The 25,013-nt window shown below is 33.4% G+C and overlaps 3 protein-coding genes across 13 annotated transcripts in view; all 3 read left to right on the top strand.

Annotated features, from left to right (window-relative positions):
- LOC136795307 (keratin-associated protein 4-6-like) lies at window positions 1-657 on the top strand (the record flags this gene model as incomplete). The annotated part of the gene is made up of 2 exons (XM_067045446.1): window positions 1-292; window positions 380-657. Coding segments are annotated over 2 exons (570 nt in total), but the record flags the coding sequence as incomplete, so codon positions are not given.
- dpy (dumpy) overlaps window positions 1-25,013 on the top strand; it is a 354,721-nt gene that overhangs the window by 327,196 nt on the left and 2,512 nt on the right. For 9 of the 11 annotated variants that reach the window (XM_067045457.1, XM_067045461.1, XM_067045460.1 and 6 more), the window contains 23 exons: window positions 7,467-7,802; window positions 9,101-9,409; window positions 10,866-11,135; window positions 11,216-11,419; window positions 11,634-11,984; window positions 12,437-12,649; window positions 12,939-13,136; window positions 13,218-13,415; window positions 13,610-13,972; window positions 14,159-14,374; window positions 14,640-14,831; window positions 14,919-15,137; window positions 15,327-15,512; window positions 15,830-16,423; window positions 16,500-16,688; window positions 16,774-17,535; window positions 17,652-18,020; window positions 18,106-18,306; window positions 18,577-18,825; window positions 18,988-19,173; window positions 20,280-20,518; window positions 20,662-20,932; window positions 21,505-21,743. In XM_067045457.1, the coding sequence (XP_066901558.1) occupies window positions 7,467-7,802; window positions 9,101-9,409; window positions 10,866-11,135; window positions 11,216-11,419; window positions 11,634-11,984; window positions 12,437-12,649; window positions 12,939-13,136; window positions 13,218-13,415; window positions 13,610-13,972; window positions 14,159-14,374; window positions 14,640-14,831; window positions 14,919-15,137; window positions 15,327-15,512; window positions 15,830-16,423; window positions 16,500-16,688; window positions 16,774-17,535; window positions 17,652-18,020; window positions 18,106-18,306; window positions 18,577-18,825; window positions 18,988-19,173; window positions 20,280-20,518; window positions 20,662-20,932; window positions 21,505-21,743 (6,554 nt within the window). The remainder of the gene's footprint in view (window positions 1-7,466; window positions 7,803-9,100; window positions 9,410-10,865; window positions 11,136-11,215; window positions 11,420-11,633; window positions 11,985-12,436; window positions 12,650-12,938; window positions 13,137-13,217; window positions 13,416-13,609; window positions 13,973-14,158; window positions 14,375-14,639; window positions 14,832-14,918; window positions 15,138-15,326; window positions 15,513-15,829; window positions 16,424-16,499; window positions 16,689-16,773; window positions 17,536-17,651; window positions 18,021-18,105; window positions 18,307-18,576; window positions 18,826-18,987; window positions 19,174-20,279; window positions 20,519-20,661; window positions 20,933-21,504; window positions 21,744-25,013) is intronic. The other 2 variants (XM_067045456.1, XM_067045458.1) reach the window with 2 other exon arrangements.
- Window positions 663-7,364, top strand: LOC136795313 (neurogenic locus notch homolog protein 1-like; the record flags this gene model as incomplete). Its single annotated transcript, XM_067045472.1, has 18 exons — window positions 663-759; window positions 847-1,173; window positions 1,252-1,572; window positions 1,663-1,977; window positions 2,061-2,390; window positions 2,474-2,779; window positions 2,913-3,218; window positions 3,303-3,645; window positions 3,700-3,884; window positions 3,959-4,264; window positions 4,346-4,669; window positions 4,757-5,080; window positions 5,281-5,592; window positions 5,679-6,014; window positions 6,102-6,407; window positions 6,485-6,790; window positions 6,869-7,195; window positions 7,360-7,364. Coding segments are annotated over 18 exons (5,076 nt in total), but the record flags the coding sequence as incomplete, so codon positions are not given.

Raw genomic sequence — 25,013 nt, 5'->3', positions numbered from 1 at the left:
GCTACTGATCCTTGCAATCCTTCACCTTGTGGAGCCAATGCTCAATGTGCTGATGGGGTTTGTACTTGTATACCAGAATACCAAGGGGATCCTTACACTGGATGTAGACCAGAATGTGTTTTAAATAATGATTGTCCACGAGATAAAGCTTGTATCAGGAATAAATGTACAGACCCATGCCCTGGAACATGTGGACAAGGTGCTCGCTGTGATGTTCTCAACCATATTCCAGTTTGCTCATGTCCTTCTGGAATGTCTGGTAACCCATTCATTCAGTGTATACCAGTTGTTGGTTAGTATTATTTAATTTTCAAATTTATATGATTTTAAAAGGCAACATGCAACCCAATATACTCAGCAACTTTTAAATTAATTTTAGCTCCCACTGAATCTACTCCATGTCAGCCTTCTCCTTGTGGACCCTACAGTCAATGCCGGGCTGTAAATGGCCAATCTGTCTGTTCGTGTTTAGAAGGATACAAAGGCATGCCACCTTCTTGTAGACCTGAATGTGTGGTAAATTCTGACTGTGGAAGGAATGAAGCATGTAGTAATCAGAAATGCAGAAATCCGTGTACTGGAACATGTGGAATCGGCGCGAGGTGTGAAGTTGTTAATCATTACCGTCCAAACGTAAGCATCAAACGGTTCATTTGATTGTTATCGTTGGTGCTAGATGCGAAGTCGTCAATCACAATCCTATTTGCAGTTGTCCTCCTCGTTTCACTGGAGATCCATTTATCCAATGTCAACCTATACGTAAGTTTTTTTTTTTCATCAGTCCACCTTAAATTGTGCATTATGAATGTGTGAATTTCAAATAAAATCTTTCTTTATTTTTAATAGTTGAAACACCATCAGTACCTCAGGTGCCTGAAAATCCCTGCATCCCATCACCATGTGGTCCTCACTCACAGTGTAAAGTATCAGGAAACAGTCCATCTTGTTCATGTTTACCAGAGTTTAAGGGATTACCTCCCAATTGCAGACCTGAATGTGTTAGTAATGGAGAATGTCCAAGTAATCTGGCTTGTATCAATCAGAAATGCAAAGATCCTTGTCCTAATACATGCGGCACAAATGCTGATTGTCGTGTAATAAGCCACACCCCTCAATGCTTATGTTCTAATGGTTACACTGGGGATCCGTTTGTTCATTGCACAATCATTCAACGTGAGTTATCATCAAAAGTAGTAAAAAAGATTTTTGTTAAGAAGTATTCATATAAAAACATTTCTTTTCCAATTGCAGAAACTATCGTAGATATCGTAAGGCCATGCCAACCATCTCCATGTGGAGCGAATGCAGTTTGTAGAGAACAGAATGGTGCTGGTTCATGTACTTGTTTGCCAGAATATATTGGTAATCCTTATGAGGGTTGTCGACCTGAATGTGTGGTTAACACTGATTGTCCTTCAAACAGAGCATGCATTAGGAATAAATGTCAAGATCCTTGCCCAGGTACTTGTGGCCAGAATGCTGTGTGCCAAGTTGCCAGCCACCTACCTTTGTGTTCTTGTAACTCTGGTTATACAGGCGACCCTTTCAAATACTGCACTGTCATCCAACCAAGTAATTAAATAACTTATTTTTTTCTTTTAATAATAATCCTAAAAATTATCAGATTATATTTACAATTTTTTTTATTTTTTATCGATCAAGATGTTGAACAGACACCTGTAGATCCTTGCAATCCATCTCCGTGTGGTGCAAACAGTCAATGTAAAGTAAATAATGAGCAAGCCATATGTTCTTGTCTGCCAGAATACATTGGTTCACCACCAGGGTGTAGGCCTGAGTGTGTAGTGAGCTCAGAGTGCCCTTCGAATAGAGCATGCCTAAATCAGAAATGCAGTGATCCATGTCCTGGTACTTGTGGGCGAAATACACAATGTCAAGTAATCAATCACAGTCCTATATGTTCATGTTTATCTGGATTTACTGGAGATCCTTTTTCATCTTGTCATCAAATTCCTCGTAAGTTATTTTCTTTGAATAAATAAAATTAAAAAATGTAATAGTTAAAACAGAACAATGCTAATTTCTCATACTTTTTCTAGCACTTCCTGTTCCACCAAAAGAACCTGTAAACCCATGCGTCCCATCTCCGTGCGGTCCTTATTCACAGTGTCAAAGTGCTGGAGATTCTCCATCTTGTTCTTGTCTGCCAGATTACACAGGTTCACCACCTAATTGCCGACCTGAATGCACAATTAATAGTGAATGTCCCAGTGTTTTTGCTTGTCTCAGAGAAAAATGCCGTGATCCATGCCCAGGTTCTTGCGGTTTAGGTGCTACATGTAGTGTCAGAAATCATATACCAATTTGCCTTTGTCAAGAAGGGTATACAGGAGATCCATTTACCAATTGTCATCCAATACCACCACCACGTAAGAATACTTTATCTGTAAGCTATTATATACTATCCGGAGAATTCAATCTTAAGTATGTCTAAAAATTACTTCTATTACAGCACCAGAACCCGTCAATCAAGATCCATGCAATCCATCACCATGTGGTTCAAATGCACAATGTAATAATGGTGTATGCACTTGTTTACCAGAGTACCAAGGAGATCCTTATACTGGATGTAGACCTGAGTGTGTTTTGAGTTCTGAATGTTCTAAAACACTAGCATGTATTAATAATAAGTGCAGAGATCCTTGCCCTGGAACCTGTGGGCAAGAGGCTATTTGTGAAGTTGTAAATCATATACCCGTTTGTAGATGTCAAGAAGGAAAAACAGGCAATCCATTTATTTCTTGCCAGCCGATTGTAGGTTAGTTTTCTAAAGGATTATTACATAATACAGTTTCATTGAAGTTTCTAAGTATTACAGTTTAATTCATTTCATTATATATATATTATATATAAATGTTTACCCAAAATTTATGATGAATGAATTATTTTAGTTTCCATTGCAAGTACACCCTGCCGCCCATCACCTTGTGGTCCATACAGTCAGTGTCGAGCAGTAAATGATCAGTCAGTATGTTCGTGTTTAGTCGGTTATCATGGAACGCCACCTAGTTGTAGACCAGAATGCATTGTAAATTCTGACTGTGGTAGAAATGAAGCATGTAACAATCAGAAGTGTAAAGACCCTTGCCCTGGAACCTGTGGTGTAGGAGCTAGGTGTGAAGTCATTAATCACAATCCAATATGTAGCTGTCCTGTAAGATTCACTGGAGATCCATTTGTACGATGTCAACCAATAGGTAAAATTTCAATGACATTAAACTGTAATGGTTATAATTGTTGCAATTTTTATAATCTTGAGCTATCATCTGTTTTCATTGTAGTTGAAGAGATACCTCCAAAACCAGCAGAAAATCCATGCATACCATCACCTTGTGGTCCCAATTCACAATGTAAAGTCTCAGGATCAAGTCCATCATGTTCATGTTTGCCTGACTTTTTGGGTATACCACCTAACTGTCGACCTGAATGTATAAGCAACGGAGAATGTTCAAGTCATCTCGCATGTATCAATCAGAAATGTAAAGACCCATGTCCAAATACTTGTGGTGCCAATGCTGAATGTAGAGTAGTAAGCCACATTCCACAATGCACTTGTTCAACAGGATTCACTGGTGATCCTTTTGTACAATGTACTCCAGTTCAATGTAAGTCCAGTGTTTCTGAGTCATAAGCTTTGTAAATTCATCAAAAATGAATTTTATTTATCTATATATGTAGACCAGAATGTGTTTTAAATAATGATTGTCCACGAGATAAAGCTTGTATCAGGAATAAATGTACTGACCCATGCCCTGGAACTTGTGGACAAGATGCTCGCTGTGATGTTCTCAATCATATTCCAATATGTTCTTGTCCTCCTGGGATGTCCGGGAACCCATTCGTTCAGTGTAAACCAGTTACAGGTTAGTAATTATTCAATAGCTGGCCAGGATTATTCATTTGTTATCGATGAATTCTAACCTATACTAAATTTTAGTCCCTATTGAATCAACTCCGTGCCAACCTTCTCCTTGTGGACCTAATAGTCAATGCCGAGCTGTTAATGGCCAATCTGTCTGTTCATGTTTGGAAGGATATAAAGGAATGCCACCTTCTTGTAGACCTGAATGTGTGGTAAATTCTGACTGTGGAAGGAATGAAGCTTGCAATAATCAAAAGTGTAGAAACCCTTGCACGGGTACTTGCGGCATTGGAGCCAGATGTCAAGTAGTAAATCATAACCCAATATGTAGTTGTCCACCGAGATTTACTGGAGATCCATTTATCCGTTGTCAGGCAATACGTAAGTCATCATTTTTCCAAGCATTATTTCAAATCATTTCACCATTTCCATTATTTATACATATAACCTCATAAATTTCAGCTGAAGCTCTCCCTCCACAGCCTCCACAGAACCCATGTGTTCCATCGCCATGTGGGCCAAACTCACAGTGTAAAGTTTCAGGAGATAGTCCATCATGCTCTTGCTTACCAGATTTCTTAGGAGTACCACCTAACTGCAGGCCAGAATGTATCAGTAATGGAGAATGTTCTAGTCATCTTGCTTGTGTCAATCAGAAATGCAAAGATCCTTGTCCCAATACATGTGGCACTAATACCGACTGTCAAGTAATTAGTCACACTCCTCAGTGTGTTTGTAGACCTGGTTTTACTGGTGATCCATTCATACAATGTACGATAGTACAACGTAAGTAATTCAATTACTTAGTTACTACAATTACTTGTGTTACATTTTTCAATGAAAGAAGATGAAAAACAATCTGTGTTTTTTCAGCTGATACTATATCAGAAATAATCACACCATGTCAGCCATCACCATGTGGGGCCAATGCCATCTGCAGAGAACAGAATGGTGCAGGTTCTTGCTCATGTCTCCCTGAATATATTGGTAATCCTTATGAGGGATGCAGACCTGAGTGTGTTTTGAATTCTGACTGTCCTTCAAACAGAGCCTGCATAAAAAACAAATGTCAAGATCCATGCCCTGGAACCTGTGGTCAAAATGCAGAATGTCATGTTGTCAATCATATTCCCGTATGCACATGTAATTCTGGATATACTGGAGATCCATTTAAGTACTGCAATTTAATACCTACAAGTAAGATCCCTTTTTCAAATGTAAAGATGATAGAGTAACAATAAAGTTGTCTTAATTACTTTTTACAATCCAAATCAATATCAGTAGTTAACTAAATATGGCTATTTTTACTTAACCTGATCTTTCATTGTCAGTATACATCATTTTATTATAATTATTAAAAAAAAAATTAACATAAATTATTCTTTTCATTTATTCAGTTGCTCCAGTACCAGTTAATCCATGCAATCCAAGTCCTTGTGGCGCCAACAGTCAATGTAAAGTCAATAATGAACAGGCCATTTGTTCATGTCTGCCACAATATATTGGATCGCCTCCTGGTTGTAGACCAGAATGTGTTGTTAGTGCTGAATGCCCATCAAACAAGGCATGTATGAATCAAAAGTGTGTAGACCCTTGCATAGGAACTTGTGGTCAAAATACAATATGTCAAGTTATCAATCACAGTCCTATTTGCTCTTGTAAATCTAGCTACACTGGTGATCCATTTACTAGGTGCTATCTGATGCCAAGTAAGCTTAATTACTGTGTAATATTAAAAAGTAACTACATTTTTTTAGATAATGAATCTAATTAATATTTTTCTTTATTCAAATAGAACCTTCTCAACCACCATCTGCTCCTCAGTACTTTAATCCATGTTTGCCTTCACCATGCGGTCCAAATTCACAATGTAGAAATATTGGTATGACACCTTCATGCTCTTGTCTCCCAGAATATACAGGATCTCCTCCAAATTGTAGACCTGAATGTTTAATTAATGCAGAATGCTCAAGTAACCTAGCTTGTATAAGAGAAAAATGTCGAGATCCATGTCCAGGTTCATGTGGAATAGGAGCAGTTTGCAATGTTTTTAGTCATACTCCTGTTTGTACTTGCCCAGAGGGATACACTGGTGACCCATTTACCAATTGTGTCCCGAAACCATCACCACGTATGAATGCAATATAATTTCTATCTTATACTTGTACTTAGTGATGATGAATTTAATTTTAAATTGGTCTCCCTCTTGAACTTTTAGCACCAGAACCAGTCGCTACTGATCCTTGCAATCCTTCACCTTGTGGAGCCAATGCTCAATGTGCTGATGGGGTTTGTACTTGTCTCCCAGAATACCAGGGAGATCCTTATACTGGATGTAGACCTGAATGTGTTTTAAATAATGAATGTCCACGAGATAAAGCATGTATCAGAAATAAGTGTACTGACCCATGTCCTGGAACTTGTGGAAGCAATGCTTTATGTGAAGTAATAAACCACATTCCAACATGTAAATGTCCTGAAAAAATGAGGGGAAACCCTTTTATTCAATGCTTACCAGCTGAAGGTAAAAATTATTTTCTTACCTTATTTCTTTTTTATTAAATTATCGAATGATTATTAAATTACTTTTTTGCTTTTCAGAAGACATTATTACTCAACCTTGCACACCTTCTCCATGTGGTCCAAATAGTGTTTGCCGAGAACTTAACAATCAAGCAATTTGTGCATGCCTGTCAGGATATTTGGGTTCACCACCATCTTGTAGACCTGAATGTGTAGTAAATTCTGACTGTTCATTAGATAAAGCCTGTACCAATTTGCATTGTTTGGATCCTTGTCCAGGAAGTTGTGGTCTTAATGCTGAATGTATCGTTATTAATCATAATCCTATCTGTAAATGTCCAATCCGTTACACAGGAGATCCTTTTACTAGATGTTATCCTATTCGTAAGTTTTATCGGACATAGATTCATTTACATTTATAAAAAAGTTGGGTAGAGTTAATGGCATTGTTTATATTTTCAGCTGAAAATCCACCTAAACCTATTGTGAATGAGAATCCATGCATTCCGTCACCATGTGGTCCATATTCATCATGTAAGGAACAAAATGGCAGCCCATCTTGTAGTTGTTTACCAAATTATATTGGAAGTCCGCCAAACTGCAGACCTGAATGCATTTCGAACAGTGAATGTTCTAACGACAAAGCATGTATCAATCAAAGATGCATTGATCCTTGTCCTGGATCTTGTGGCTCAAATGCTGAATGTCGGGTAGTTTCTCATACTCCTAATTGTTTCTGTCCTTCAGGCTTCATTGGAGATCCTTTTACAAATTGTTATCCTAGACCTTGTAAGAAATTTTTATCACTTTTTTTTCACTTATGTTAATATTTTTGTGTATTTATTTATACATGTTCTCACTTTTTCCTAAAATCAATTCAACTATTTTTAAGAATGTGCATAATGTTTAATAATAATGCTAGTTGTATGTGTTGCATGATGAATTTGTTTTAGCATGATTTGCATGATCATTTTATTATTATTTTTAAATGCATTTTGTAGCATGCTTGCATGACATATCATTGTTACAGTCAATTAATATAGTTTTTTTATTCAAATAGCTGAACCAACCAAGCCTCCAACACCGCTTAACCCATGTGACCCATCTCCTTGTGGTTCAAATGCACAGTGTCGCATAGAAAATAGATCCTATGCAGTCTGTGAATGTCTACCTGAATACCAGGGAAATCCATATGAAGGTTGCAGGCCTGAGTGTGTTGTCAGTTCAGACTGCCCAACAAACAAAGCCTGTTTAAAGAACAAATGTCTTGATCCTTGCCCGGGCACCTGTGGCCTTTCAGCTGTTTGTACAGTCTCGAACCACATCCCAATATGCAGCTGCCCTGCAGGATACTCAGGAGACGCCTTTACAAGATGTGAGCAGATACTTCAAAAAGGTTAGTCTTCTTTATTTTTTTTTTCATGTATTATATTTTTATTTAAAAGAAATGTAAGTTTTTTAACTTGCTGCAAGTTATTTTTTCCTTGTATTGTCTGATTTTTAAAAATATTCAAAAATTTGGTTTTCGCTTGACCTGCAGCACCCAAATCCTTGGATTAAGTTATCTATACAAAACATCCAAATGACCAGCAGCTCACAATTGTTTTAATATTATATTAGTTAAGATATGCCATCCAACTCCCATTCCTTCTAAAGCATCCTAAAATAGGATAATAAACCTCCTTATTTAACATTTATAAAAATCCCCGATAGATCATTGTAAGGTTTTGGTGTCATTAAACTACAGTCCTCAGAATGTCAGCATATTTAAACTTGAATTTGCACATTTATTATTAAATTATTTAGGGCACAATATGGCCTCCACATTCCCCTCTCTGGTTAGTTGTCCCATCATTCAGTATCCATCCTGAAAACTGTATTACGACACATGTAGCATGGTTAAATGAAAAACTTATTCTGGGGCTAAACTTTTTTTCCTTTAAAATTAGTTTCCTTTTACTTTGATAAAAATGATAATATATATACGATAATTAGTGAGGTTCACGATACCAATATATAACGCAACGTTTTGGGTTTTTAAATTATTGAGAGAGAGGGTTTCATTATCATCATTCTCTATTCCTCTTACTCCATGAATTAGACCCCTGTTTGTTAGTTATACCTGTTTTAATCAAACTATACAGTTTTTAAAATCACTCTGAACTCCTGGTATAATCTTTTTTTCTGTCTAATCGATAATGTTAAGATTGTTTTATGATAATTATAATTAAAAGCTTCTTATTATTTTACAATATGAAACCAATAATTATTTTCAATATACTAAGCCTACAATAAATCCAAGCACACCATTCAATTCCAAATAGCATTATTTTTATGGTTGATTACAGTTTATCTAACTCAGCAGTTTTTTAAATTTTCTTTTGAAAAAATTTTACCTTATTTAATTTACCTATAGATTCCTACCTTAATTGAAGTATGCTTGAGAGTTAAATCAAATAAACTATAAATTTACTAAAAAAACTGCTAGCTCATCTGGTTTAATGTAGAATCAATTATGAATAATGATTATTATAGAAAATATTTGTTTTTCAATTATTAACACAAATATAATTTAGTTACATATCAGATAAACAAGATTAATAATATTTTTTAACTTTATAAACTCACATTTCTTCATAACTATGAAGTGTTTCTTATATATCCCTTTAAATGACCTCAAACTATTTGTTACAGAACCAAAGGATGACCCTTGCTGGTACTCACCATGTGGTCCCAATGCACGCTGTACAAATGCTGATGGTATTGCCCTCTGTGAATGCCTTCCTGGGTTCAGCGGGACACCTACAGATGGTTGTAAACCTGAATGTACTATTAGCTCTGACTGCCCACGTAACAGAGCATGCGTTTCCAACAAATGCATCGATCCATGTCCTGGAGTCTGTGGCTTCCAAGCTCGATGCCAAGTTCTTAATCACTCACCGATTTGCTCATGTCCTCCCAACTATGTCGGTGATCCGTTCTCCGAATGCAGAGAGGCGCCAGGTAAACACTATTTTCAAATTAATTTGAATAATTCAGTGTATATTTTTAGAATCTCTGAAAAATAAGATAAGCACAGGTATAAACAAATACTTTCCAATGGACGATTGCAACGATTGGGTTCAATAACTATATATCATAACAAAAATTGAGATATACTAAAAAAATTAATAAAATAGCGAATTTAAGTTTTTGGTGTGTTCTGGAGCTATACAATGTTCTTTCATTTAAAATAAAAAATCACTTTAAAATTATTTTTTTTTTTTAACTTATCTACTTTTTCACTTCATGTACAAATATACGCGAGTATATTATAAGAAATTTACAAAAAAAATGGAAATTAATTTTCACTATGAAATAAATTTAATGAGAAGTTTTTTACAAATTAAACTTGGAGCCATCCTTTTTTGGTCTTATTCTGTAATACATAGTTAAATCAATTTTTAAAAAATATATATATATATTCTGGATTTTCTTCCCCAGGAATTTATTTGTTTTTATTTATTAAGATGTTGAGGAGAAAAACTTCCGTTTATGATATTATCATTATTCTATATACTTTTGTTCTACATTTTGGGTTTCCCCATATTTATGTACTAATGTTCCTCATTTTGTTATGTGTATCTGTTTCTTTTTAAAATATCCTCATTTAGTCACATAGTCACATTAATTAAAATTTACCACATATCATTGGTTTAGCAGCAGTGAATGACATTGTTTAAATAAATGTTATGTTGTAAATTTTAATTGATAGGGAAAAAAAGTTTGAATTATCTGCTTTATAAAGTAATATTTTCTAAATATTTATATCTCTATGTAAAAGTACTATAGGTTCTGTTGCTTATTCTCTCAGGATACTTACTTAAGAAATCCTTCTTAAGTTTAAAGTCTAAAACAGTCTCCACCTTACCTTAAAAATAAAAGAAGTGGGCTACTCTAGAAAACTGAAATGAAGAATGTAAGGAATTTTATAAAGCCAATTATAGTGTATGTGTCCATACATCTCTATGTCCTAATTATCATGTGCAAACACACACATTCTAATCCATAAAAATATTGATTTTGTAAGGTGAATTAACATGACAGAAAAAATAATATTTTCTTATATTGGCTGCTAATTTACCTTCTTTTAGTATCTTTTATTTTTTTTAATCTACAGTTGTTTATTAAAGTGGCAATGAAAGATATTTAAAGCATACTTTATGTTAATCTTTTTTAAAATAACAGTATTTACATTTATAATACAAAAAAAAATAAACTAAAGGGTTTTAAAAGTTTATTTATTTTTAGTTTGGATAACTGCAAACTTGATTTTACATGACAGTTCAGTTAGTGTTATTAAATCTTATATGCAAATATTCTTTTTAGTTGCATTTTATTTAGATCAACAGGAATAATAGAGAAGTGACTTTAATTCATAAAATTCAAATTTATCAAATCATCTTTTTAATTTTTTCAGCTCCACCAAAAGATCCATGCAATCCATCACCATGCGGAGTCAATGGCCAATGCCGTGTTCAGAATGGCATTGCGACCTGTGTCTATCCTGAATGTGTCATAAACCAAGACTGCCCCAGAGATAAAGCCTGCTTTGCACAGAAGTGTCAAGATCCATGCATTGATGCCTGCGGTATCAATGCAATATGTCAAGCAGTCAACCACAAAGCCGTATGCTCTTGCCCTGCTGATTATACAGGCGAACCAAGACTTTCTTGTCAGCTTTTCCAACGTAATTTTTTTTTTTTTAAATTTATTCTACTTTCATACTTTTTTTAATTGATAAAATAAATAAATATATAAATTCTTCAGCTGCACCTCCTCCACCTGAATGCACTACTGACCATCAATGCAGAAATGACAAAGCCTGTATAAACCAAATGTGCAAAGATCCTTGTCAAGCTGCAACAACGAGTGTATGCGCTTACAATGCTGTATGCAGTGTCATAATGCATCGTCCTATCTGTGTTTGTCGAGACGGACTTTCAGGAAATGCTCACACCCAATGTTATGACAGTAAGAAATATCTGGTTTACTATCTAAATTATACAATAAATTGAATTATAAACTTCAAGTAATTTTAAATTTATATTTTTACTTTCATTAAGTGATAACAACTAAAATAAATCATTGACAAATTTTTTTTTTTATTTGTTATTGTTAGAAAATTATGATATGAAAGATACATATATTTTAAAAAAATAATTTATTAACTTTGTAAACTTTCCAGTTGGCTGCCGAACTGACTCAGAATGTCCAATAACTGAATCTTGTGTCAATAAACAATGTATGGACCCTTGTCGGCTGACAAAGTGTGGTATCGGTGCCTACTGCGAACCACAGGGAGGAAAAGGAAGATGCCTCTGCCCACCTGGCTCACTTGGCAACCCATTCGTCAGCTGCGAAACGCCACAGTGTACACAGGATGTAGATTGCCCATCTTACCTGGCTTGCAGGAATCTCAAGTGTGTCGATCCATGTGATTGTGCACCAGGTGCTATATGCACTGTGACTGGCCATCAGCCTACCTGCAGATGTCCTCCTGGATATTCAGGAAATCCACACCAATCTTGTACCATAGGTATTATTAATCAATAAGTCTAATTTGACTTTATGATGAGAAAAAATAATTATAATTTGTTTATCAAAATCCATCATTTATCTAAATGTCTTTCAGTAGAGTGAATTTCAAATAAATCAAAATTAATTCATTTCATTATTAGGCTCCAGTGATTGGCTCAGTTATTTTAAATATTAGATAACTCAAAAGAGTAATTTTAAACTATTCACAAATATTAAGTACTTTCTCTCTCTTAAAGAAGTTTATTATTTTCATGGATAGCTAATTTTAATTATCAATAGAACTCGTATTAACTTTCAATTTGGCAATGGATGTAGTCAATCTAAAATAAATTATTTAAAATATTGATTGAATTTCTCAAAACAAATAAAAATAATTCCTAACATTATTCATAAATATTACAATAAATTGTTTCAGAATCTTTATAATAAACATGATAATTAATATTTTAGCTCCTATGGTCGAAACTACAAAATGTAAAATGGACGCTGATTGTGCAAGTAAACTAGCCTGCTTCAGTGGTGAATGCAAAAATCCATGCACTGAAACAAACCCATGTGGAACTAATGCTGAATGTAGTGTAGTAGACACCCTACCTCTACGAACTATGTCCTGTCACTGCTTGCCAGGGTATATCGGCGATGCTGATGTTCAATGTAAACCAGGTAGGACCATCAGTACATTATTGCTCTCAAATTTTTGGAAAGACTCGACTAAAGACATTAACAATCCTTGTTTTTTCTATATTTATTTTTATGATTGCAGGTTTAAATCAGCGGCTAAGCCTCACTACCATCTAAATGAAATTACCCATAATCCTATAATAATAATAACCTGTCAAATTACAGCAACACACCTAATGATCTTCTTTATCTTTAGATTTAGGATATATTTTTCTAAAACATTATTTGTGAAACGTACTCTATTTTATAACTATTTATTTATGACTTACAGAAGAAACCACTCAACCACAATGTACATCTGATTCGCAATGCTCTGATACTGAATCATGTATCAACCGTAAATGTGTTAATCCATGTTCAGTTTCTTCTCCTTGTGGAAATAATGCAGAATGTCGCCCCGAAAACCACAAAGTCACTTGTCACTGCCCAGAAGGACTTGCTGGAAATCCATATACCAACTGTTATAAAAGTATGTTTGAATATCATATGTAATAAATCAATTTCTATTTTCGATGCAACACTTTCTACATAAAGCTATGTTGAATTCCAGCTCTTGAAACATCGCCTGAATGTAAATCTGACTCAGAATGTGCTCCTCAGTTAGCTTGCATAAATCAACGTTGCCAGAACCCTTGTTTGACATCTAATCCTTGCAGCTCTACTGCAGAGTGTACAACCCTACAACATAGGCCTACCTGTTCATGCCCTCAAGGGTGGGCTGGTGATCCTCAGAGTCACTGCTATAAACGTAAATATCACACTTATTATTGATAACATATTTATTTGCCAGACTACTGATCATTCAGTGTTGAATGATGGACTTACAGAGTTATTTTTTATTTTTTTTCAATAACCAGATTTCTTTTAGAATTTAAATATAATAAATACTATTAATTTTATAATTTTGGACACTTTTTAAATCTGTATTATTTTGGTTTACAGCTGAATGCAGAGTAGATTCGGATTGCCTGTATGACAAGGCCTGTATATCAGGTAACTGCTTGTCACCATGTCGTGAATCCTCTTGTGGCCGTGGAGCTGAATGTAGAGCAGTAGCTCATAGTGCGCAATGCGTTTGCCCACCAGGGACACAGGGTGACCCTCATGTTTCTTGTGTAACAGTTGTTTGCCAATACAATGAAGATTGTGCTGATCATGAAGCATGTGACAGATTAAATCGTGTCTGTCGTCCAGTCTGTGAATCTGATGTTTGTGGAGCACGAGCAACATGTATAGCACGTGGTCATCAGCACAAATGTATTTGTGAACCAGGAACTCAAGGCGATCCATATGTTGAATGCACGGGTTAGTATTTATGCACTTTTTTTGGGATCTATGATGTTATAAATGATCATATACAAATTAAATCCAACTAGTAGGTTATCCATTGAAATCTCAATTTCAGCTATGCAATAGTATTTCAAAACTATTTAATTAAGAATAATGAGTTCTATATATATTGATGTTCTATGTTATGTCTTCTCTTTCCAGTTGATTATCGTTCCCATGCTGAATGCACCCAAGATTCTGACTGTCCATCAAAGACAGGGTGTATCAACCGGAAATGCCAGGATCCATGCTCACTACCAGCTGTGTGCGCCTTTGATCAAGAATGCCGTGTCCAGGATACTCTACCGATGAGAACAGTCTTGTGTGTTTGTCCACCTGACACAATTGCTTCAATTGATGGCCACTGTCGCCCAATAAGTAAATGCAGTCATTTATTAAAATTTAAATTCAAATAGTACTAAAAAAGTATGTTTTAAGTTAGAATAGCCTGAAAATATTACAAAAAAGAACTTAAATACTTTTCTTTGAATAAAAATACTATTATCAGAATAATCAAATGCAACCCTGTGATTAAAACTTGATAATACATAAGTAAAATTATAATTTCTTTTATCTTCATGTTTCTTAATAAAATCATAATTTGTCTATCTTATAAATGACATTTATAAATAAAAATTTTCAGTTAAAACTACAGAAGAATGCCGAACGGATTCTGAATGTCGTGATCCAGAGCGTTGTGTACGTGGATCGTGTGTTGAAGCATGCCGTATCGATCCATGTGGTCTCAACGCTCTTTGCCAATCCACACGCCACCAATCCATTTGCACCTGCCCAAGAGGATATACTGGCAATCCGCATATTGAGTGTAATCCAGGTAATATTAACAAATTTGGTTACTTTTATTAATCCTTAAACCTTAATAGGATTGTTTTTTCAATATTTTTTACTTTTCCTTTTGCAGACCACGCTGTTAGCGTAGTACCCTTCCAGCCAGTACCTGAATGCACTCACAACGATGAATGCCCTCTTAATAAAAGATGCAAGAACCAACTGTGTGTCAACCCATGTACCCATGATTCACCATGTGCTCCTGGTGCTTTCTGCCACACTGATGATCACGAACCTGTTTGTCGTTGTCCTGCTGGATTCCAAGGAAATCCATTAACTCAATGCATTCCTCGTAAGAATGAATTAATTTTGAAGCATTCATACCATATCATTATTTCAAATTAATGTTAGCTCATGTATATATGACTTTAAGTTTTAATAACTATTCAGTAGAGTTGAAAAAATATCCTAAAAAATATATTCTTTCATGTCTAACCTTTTATGCAGCGGGAAACTAATTATAAAATTAATATTTCAACAGCTGCTGAATCTACAGTTGGTTGTTCATCCAGTTCTGACTGTACTCCTCGAGAAGCCTGTGTCAACAAACTTTGTGTAAGTCCATGTAACTGTGGGCCTAATGCAGAGTGTAAAGTGAACAATCATTATCCCATATGCTATTGCAAGCCTGGTTATTCTGGCAACCCACAAATTGGTTGCGTCAAAGGTTAGTTTTATTTAGTTTATATACATCTTAAGTAGTATTTTATTTAGCTAAAAATATTTTCAATATTGAAATAGTTTTAATATTTATGCTATTTTGGTAAAAATTTTTGATAATATACTTATCTAATTAGTAGGTAAAAAGTTTTCTTTAATGAGTCTAATAATAATGAAAATATCCTGCATTATCAATATTATAATTTTCATTAGTTTTAATCTACGTGAAATGAATTTGTGCAATATATACATAAATATATTAATTAGATAAATATAAGTGATTTAATTGAAATATTGGTTAATATTTTTGTTTCCTTTTAACAGTTGGGTGTGAATCAGAAAGCCAGTGTAGTGACGATAAAACTTGCTATAATAGTGAATGTATAAATCCATGCATTCTTGGTGATCCTTGTGGAATAAATGCTGAGTGTTATGGCGCCAAACATGCTGCACAATGTAAATGTAATATTGGCTACACAGGGAACCCACTCCTTCGATGTGAAAGGATAGAATGCTCTGTCGATAGTGATTGCAGCCAGGACAGATTATGCAGAGACCATCACTGCATCAACCCCTGTGAAGATCAGATCAATCCTCCTTGTGCTCATAATGCTATCTGCTATGTTCGAAATCATCAAGCCAGCTGTAGGTGTCCAGACTGGATGCCTCTAGGAGATCCTCTTTCATATTGTCAAAGGGTCCCACCTGTTTCTATTCCAACTGTTGAGTGTGAGAAAGATGTCGAGTGTCCTAGCCAACAGGCCTGTATTAACAATAAATGCTTGAACCCTTGTGTCGAACTATCACCTTGCACACCATCTTCAATGTGCAGTGTTTTTGATTCTACACCTGTTAGAACAATGGTATGTACCTGTCCAGAGGGATGGGTCCCAGACAATGATGGTGAATGCAAGCCAGGTTAGAAATTAATCAATTATAATTAATAAGTAATTATTTCATTGTTCCTTTTTTTAAAGGCTGTTTAATTTTTTAGTGATAGTACCATCACCACCAGGATGTGTTTCTGATAACGAGTGTTCCTCTAATGAAACTTGCATCAATAGAATGTGTCAAAATCCTTGCAACTGTGGTCCAAATGCCGAATGTTTAATTATGAACCATAGGCCTATATGTTCTTGTATATCTGGATATGATGGAAATCCAAATCTTGGATGTAGAGCAGGTTGGTCATTTAAGAAATTTGCTTCTGAACATTTAATAATGCATTAATACAGACTTGTGAATGTTTTAATATTTTTGGTTTTCAGTTGGATGCCGAATCGATTCAGAGTGTGGATCAGGAAAAGCATGTATAAATGGAAATTGTATCAACCCTTGTGTAGTGGAAGACCCGTGTGGACCAAATGCTGAATGCTACCCAGTCGGAACTAGGCCAGAATGTCGCTGCCTAAGTGGTTACAGAGGAAATCCATATGATCGATGTCTTGTTGTTGGCTGTCGCTCCAATTCTGACTGCCCAAGTGATCGAGCTTGCATAAATGCACAATGTATAAATCCATGCATATATGATCAACCTTGTGCTCCAAGAGCTGAATGTTTTGTCCAGAACCACCTTCCGTTGTGCCGTTGCCCATCAGAATATGAAGGAAATCCCTACACATCCTGCAGGGTTAAGGTGCAACCAGAATGTAGGGTTGATGGAGACTGTCCCTCATTCTATGCTTGCTTCAATCAACAATGTAAAGACCCGTGCCAAGAAATAGAACCATGTCAAAAACCTGCTCAATGTGAAGCAATTAAAACACTACCTGTTAGAACAATGATTTGTGAATGTCCTCCAGGATACATAAGCAGTGGTAGTGGTGTATGCAAAGCAACACCTCCAGTAGTTGCTATAGGAGAATGTATTTCTGACTCTGATTGTCCTTCTGACAGAGCCTGCATTAATGCCATATGCAAAAATCCCTGCAATTGTGGACCAAATGCTGATTGTAGAGTGCGAGATCATAAGCCTGTATGTTCATGTCTTCCAGGTTATGATGGAAATGCAGAAATTGAATGTCAAAAAGGTATGGGTATTTGAATAAGTTTTATTTAAATAGTAAAAAGAGGGATCTATTTAGTATGCATTAAATGGATTGCCTCTAATGTTAGTGGGTAAATTATTAATTTATTTTTATTTTAGCTGGTTGCCGAAGTAATACAGATTGTCCTAGCCAACAAGCTTGTCTGAACAGAGAATGTATACCAGCTTGCTCACCTGATGGAAGTTCTTGCGGCACAGGAGCTATTTGCTATGGCTCCCATCATACTGCATTATGTGAATGCCCTCCAGGACTCACTGGTGACCCACATGTTGGCTGTGTTCATGTTGAGTGTGAAACCAATTCAGACTGTCCTTCGGACAAAGCATGCATCAACTCAAATTGCAAATCGCCTTGCGAAGACAGCGATCCTTGCTTACCTCCAGGAGAGTGTACTGTATTCAATCATGTTGTTGATTGTAAATGCCCTCCAGGTTTCATTGGCGACACCAGGAAAGGTTGCACTCCAGGTATAGATATTTATACTTTTTAATGTGAAAAAAATCAGTAAGAGCTGAATTATTTTAGTAATTCCTACCTACTTTAAATTCACAGTTGAAGGAAAATGTAAGGAAGATCAAGATTGCCCTAAACAGACAGCTTGTATCAATCAAGAATGTGTTAATCCTTGCAATGTTACTCAGCCCTGTGGAACAAATAGTGAATGCAAAGTGTTTGATACTTATCCTGTCAGGACTATGATATGCGAATGCCTTCCAGGATATTATGGAAATGCAGCTGTAGAATGTGTTGCTGGTAATTGTAAAATTTTATTCTCTTTTTATTTTGTTTAGATTTCGAGTTATTAATAAAAACATTAGCTGAACTAAAAACACCCATTAAATCATTTCAGTGACTTAACCATTTATGTATGTAAAATATGTATTTTTTTCATAATTTATTAAAATAAAAAGGTGCCTAGTAACAACTATTTTATCTATTTTAAGTAAAGATCCTCTCAGGTAGACTATTCTCTTTATTTTTTTCAATACTTATAAGCTTAAATTTTATATCATTTTTCTACAGTGAGTGAATGCCCAGCTGACAAAGGATTTGTTCGAAATGAGGATGGTGAATGTGTATGTCCACCAGGAACTGGACTCAATTCAAATGACGAGTGTGAGCGATGCCCACCTGAGAAAGGATTGAAGGTAGATGAGAAAGGTCGATGCATATGTGATCTCGAGAAGGGTCTCATTGTTGACGAGCGTGGTAACTGCATATGTAGGACAGATCTTGGTTACCATTTGGATATAAACGGAAACTGTTTACCAGGTAAACAAAAATAGCAGATTATAAATATACTACAGATAAATTAAAATGAAAATTTATACCTTAATTTAAATCCATAGAAAAATTGAAATTTTAAAAACAAACAATTTTTACTTTCTTTTTTTATCGAAATTATAAAATTCTATTACTATCACTATGATACAGTAGGCCCTGGATGTACGACAGATGATGACTGTTTAGGCAGTCAATATTGTAACAGTAAGACAAAGACTTGTGAAGATCCATGTGCTGAGAAAGTGTGCGGTATAAATGCATTCTGCAATACAACTAGTCATACCCCCGTTTGCCAATGCATTAAAGGAAATATAGGAGATCCAGAAGTTATTTGCAGTAAGTGGCTGAAGAAAACTTTAAAAAAAAAAAAATGATTTTAATCAGATTTCTTCATCTCTTTCCCAACTTCTTTCAAGCTTCAACTCTATATCTCTTGTTTTGTTTGATATTTTCTTCATTTCTTCTAATACACTATAAGCATTTTCTGGATCACTTCTACTTCTCTCCTCAGCAATCATTGAATCTGTGTTTTTTTTTACTACTTTCTGTCATTAATTGCAATTAAGGAGTTAGATTTTAAGTTCTATCAAGAGTTTAATCCATTTTATGTAATATGTTTAGTATATATATCTTAAATAATAAGCAATACATAACATCAGGAGTTTATTGAGCCCATTTTTGGTAAAAGTCATGTAAATAGTTAAGCTTAGTAGTCTGTGGCTACAAAAAAAAATGTTCACAACATCTCAATCTTTAATTGCAAGGCTTTCCATCTCACAAATACCATATGAATTATGAAGACCTAGCTTTTTAAATTATCATCTCAAAAAAAAAAAAATTAAAAATGTACTTTGTGACTGATTTTTTATACTATATATCATTTTGGTTGTACTGATAAAGGAATATTTCGAGATAAAATATGTTTTTTAAAAATATGTTATAGAACAAAGGTTAGGAAAATAATTTTTTTTTTAAGCACCCATTCTAGTTAGTCGCAGAAAGACTAATGTTAACTTACAATAGTTTCTGTGGTGCTGCAGTCCAGTGCGGACTCTGGCCTCAATGAGTCTTCTCTTAAGTGGCTCTGTTTAGTGCAGCCATTTTCCAATTATGTTTATGAACTAACATAGCTACCAAAAATTATATCCAAAGGATCTTAGTTAATTAATTAAGTAAATTCTTTTAAGCCAAGGGCTTTCAATAAACATTTGGTGCATATTAGGTTTGTAATTTTGTTACTAATATCTTTACAAACTGAAAATTTCTTTTCAGTCAATTAAGTTGTTAACAAACAACTCTATCTATAATTAGAATCATTTAAGAAACAAGATTATTTGCAAATTTTATTGTTATTAATTTCATAAACAAATACAAATTGAAATGATCAACAAGAGCATGATAAAGCTAAAACATTGTGTTAATCTCGATAATGATGTTTGTAGAGCCGCCAGTGACTGCTAAAACAGACTTCCCTCAACCCGAAATGATTGTTAGCTGCCTGTCTGATGGTGTTCAAGTTGAGATTCACATTGAAGAAAAGGGATTCAATGGAGTCCTTTATGTCAAAGGTCATAGCAAAGATGAGAAATGTAGGCGTGTCCTTTCTGTTCCAAATGACTCGCCAGTACGAACAGAAATTTTTAAAGTCAATTTTGGAACTTGTGGCCTTATTCATGTCAATGTAAGTACATTAAGTTGTGTTTGTATTTTATCAAAACTGTTTGAATTTCATTTGTAGGGAGACATTCAAATGCATTTTTTTTTCTTATCCACAAAATTAAAAAGATGAAATTTTTTTTTAACTATCATTTGGTATTTTTACAGGGACAGGCAAGTTTTGTTCTAGTCATACAAAAGCACCCAATGTTAGTGACCTTCAAAACTCAAGCATACCACATCAAATGTGTGTATACTACCGGAGAACAGAATGTGACACTTGGGTTCAATGTTTCCATGTTGACAACAGCCGGAACCATTGCCAACACTGGTCCTCCACCCACCTGCTTCATGCGCATTGTTACTCACTCGGGTCAAGAAATTAATTCAGCTGAGATCGGTGACAACCTTATGCTTCAAGTTGAGGTCCAACCATCAAGTAAGTTAAATAAAAGTTGATTTCTTTAGCGCAATGATAATTCTAAATTTTTACTTATACTTAATACAATTAATGGATTAAAAATAAAAAGATATTATTAAACCACATAATTGATAAAAGGCATTCAGTTCACCTTCAGTGAGGAATAGATTACCATACTTTAATCAAGTTCTGTATTTTTTTTTATGTAGTTATATTTATATTTATAATATATATTGTTATATTGTTTCATATATAACAAGATGATGAAGTGCTATTCCACAATACTCCAATAAGACATTTGATTTTATTTTATTATAGTATATTATAGATGTATCCAGTTACTATGTTTTTTAAAATACTTTTCTGTAGTAAATGTTTTATTTGTTCACATTTTCCACAATACATCAATTAACCAAGTTTTGAGGAGGTTTAAATATCAGGAATAGTTTTATATAATTCATAAATTCAACACCTTTGACATTCAATAACATTTTTTCATAAAACTTCACTAAAGTAAACTAAATTTAACCTCTTCCAAATAATTTAATATGTTCAATTTTCTAAAAACATTTCTCTTTTCTGTTATACAGCAATTTATGGAGGATTTGCCCGAAGCTGTGTAGCTAAAACAATGGAGGATACAGTAGAAAATGAATATGAAGTAACCGATGAAAATGGCTGTGCAACCGACCCGTCAATATTTGGCGAGTGGGATTACAATCCTGAAACGCAATCACTGATGGCCAACTTTAATGCTTTCAAGTTCCCTAGTAGTGATAACATTCGCTTCCAATGTAACATCAGAGTCTGCTTTGGAAAGTGTCAACCTGTAAGTGATTCCCTATCCATTTTCATGTTGCTATTCTTCACAATTTTTAGTTTAAAGTAATAAGTAAACACAGCATGATTAAATAACACATAACGGAAAAAATGACATATTATGATTAAATAATATCAGGATAACTATAATTAAAATAGAGAAACGGAAGGAAAGTTCAAAGAACTTTGTTATTATGTTATAATAAAATAATTATTTAATTATTTAAGAGGATATGTCATACAATTATTTATGACAGGCATAAATCAATTTTAGCTTACTCAAGAGATAAACAAACCCTTAACAGACCCTTTTCAGTTGAAATTGGACGCTAAATACAAATCGCCAAAGGCAAAGGCAAGTACATACCCACCCACCATCTTGAAGGAGTCCTTCATAACATCTTTCTTATCAGTTTGATGTGATTGAAAGAACTGCAAATAATAGGCTTGTTCTAACAACCATTTATGCTTGTCAACAAACTGGCAGGCACATTCAGGATACTGGTTTTAAAATGGAAAAACTGTACTGAGTATCCACGTACCACTTTGATGACAATCAAAAGTGATTGTTGGAACAAACCTAATAGCTTTGGAAGACGAGAGAAGTTATGTTGAAATAAAATTTCAAGTAGTTTATCAGTGATATGTAGCATTAACTACTTGAGCCGAAAAGTGCTCAAGTTATCAAAAGTTTATAATTCCAGGAAGAAGAAAATCACGAATTCAAATTTAATATATTCAATTTACAATATCAGACTAACTGTCCATTCTAAAAGAAAAAATAAAATCTTTTTTAATACAGTTGCAATTTATAGAATCACAATTACTCTAAAAATATATTTGATACATTATAAATTAAAATTTAGTAACCTAATTAATTTTTAAAGTTGAGAAAAAAGCCAAAATAAATTATATTATTTAAAATAATGAAGATGGTCAAGGTTGTAGTCAAAAGAGAAACAAAAATAGTTAACAACTATTTATTTTCTGACGTTTCGCTCCACTTTGTAGAGCTTCATCAGGGCTGTTCAAGTTGATAGCTTTGGCGACTTATGTTATTGCTAAGTGGGGCTATATAGTATTGTTTGTTTTTCTCCTATATTTCCTGAAGGCTTAAAAATATGTGTTGAAATGTGATATATTGTAGGAAGGCATATTAAATAACATATATCTTTATACTATAACAATTTATTTTTTTTTTGTTTGTTTTGAAACTACTTTTCCATTTTTAAACATTAAATTAAAAAACAAACTTAATACATGTAGATATATCAACAGACTTTAATTATTATTCATAATAATTTATGATAAAAATTAGCTTAACATACTCGTATTTAAAAATATATTATAATTAAATATAATAAAATTTTTTTGGGGGGGGAATTGAAGAACCATGAAGGTGTTATTTAAAATGTTACAATCATCATTTATTGTTTAAATAATATTTATTTGACATATTATTCCAATTAAAGTTAGAATTTCATTGTAAACTAATTGTTTTTTGCATATATTTTGATAACACTACGATATTCTTTATAGTATAGCTAAGTTTAAAATGAGATGATTGATGTAGTAAATTAACAGGAATTATGATTTTAATTATGGATTTGATTCAGTTAATCTGGACAACATGATAGTCTATAAATGGTAAATATGAGCAATAATAATTAATTTTGGCTTTTTTCTGAATTTTACAAATTAATTATACTACTAAATTTTAATTAATAATATAGAGAATGTTTTTTTAGAATAATTCTAATAAAAATAAATTTTAATTTAGTTCATAACAATAATAGTGTTATAAAAATTATCAGGTAATGTATTGTTTAATGTGGGGATTAGACTTGAGTAAGAACAGAATGAGTCTAAAGCTTAGTCGGGCTCTATTAATAAAGTGTATGAAGTTTCTATGGTAATTCCCCTTTTCCTGGAATTGTAAAATTTGGATTCCAGAGAGATTTTCCCATTATTTTATCAGAACATTTCTTGCTCATAGTGATAGAAAAGTTGATCATATATTTTTCTCGACAGCTCATTCTAAGATGCTCAGTATTGTTTATAATGGCATTATATGATAACCATCCACAGATCAGATTAAGGTTTTATACTGCAAATTTCCTAAGATTAAAGAAAAAGGTCTGGGTAAATCTGGCTAAATTATTATTAAGCAGTTTTAATAAATAAAGTTTTCTTTATAAAAGGAAATGGCTGGAAATGAGCTCAATCATTATTAAAATTTTATATCGATGATATAGAGCTAATAATAGAAGCATTGAAATTCAAAGGCAACCTTGAAAAAAAAATTATTAAATTTTCACTATGCCATGAAATCATAATTATTTAAATTTTTTATTTTAAATTTAATCTACCAATATAAATTGAAAAAAAATGTGCCATCTGGTTCTCATGTTAGAACCAACTGGAATTCCAAGCAGCATAAGGTCATGCTTCAAACAAAAGCAAACCATTCATTATTATTCAAGGTTGGAATGAGCATTGAGGTTACCCGTGGGTATAACTCAAGTCAGTCTTACATCACCAAAGGTTTTCTTACGCACATTTGTACTTGTTGACTAGTCTCTTGTAGGTAAATTTTTAAATATTGTCATTTCAATAAAAATAAAATTTAGTTTAATTAAAAGTATCTCTAAAAATTATGAGAAAAAAAAATCAAAACATTATGTTCACCAACTACTATTAAGGTTTTTCTTAAACAAAGATATGAAAATAACACTGTTATTATAAAATATTGATTTTTTTATCTTAAGGAACAATAAAAAAAAAAAAAAATAGAAGAAATTTTATATACTTACATTGTTACAATAATTTAAAATATTACTTAGAATAAACTGAAGAATATAAAGTTTAAGAAGAGTTTTTATGTAAAATAGAAAGTGTCATTATTTGTATGAAGAAATTATCATTTTATTTTATTTATAATTATATCAGTCTACTAATTAACTTTGAAGATAATTTCAATTTTAATTTATTATTTAAACTCTGATATACACTCTAAAACATCTTTATAGAGATAAAAAATATATTATAGTTAAATATAATCAAACAATTTTTTTTTGTAACAACCTAACAATAATTATGTGGTGAGTGTTAATTTAAGACGTAACAATGTTCATTCAGTGTCTAATTATATTTATTTGTCACATTATTTCAATTAATATTCGAATTTCATTGTAAATTAATTTTTTTTCACATATTTATTGATAACAATACATTTCTTATAGTGAAGTTAAGTTAAAAATATATGGGATAAGATTATCTT

This window comes from Halyomorpha halys, unplaced genomic scaffold, assembly GCF_000696795.3.
Source record: "Halyomorpha halys isolate HHAL.00 unplaced genomic scaffold, Hhal_1.1 Scaffold134.1, whole genome shotgun sequence".
NCBI lineage: Eukaryota > Metazoa > Arthropoda > Insecta > Hemiptera > Pentatomidae > Halyomorpha > Halyomorpha halys.
This window is presented reverse-complemented; position numbering and strand designations above follow the sequence as displayed.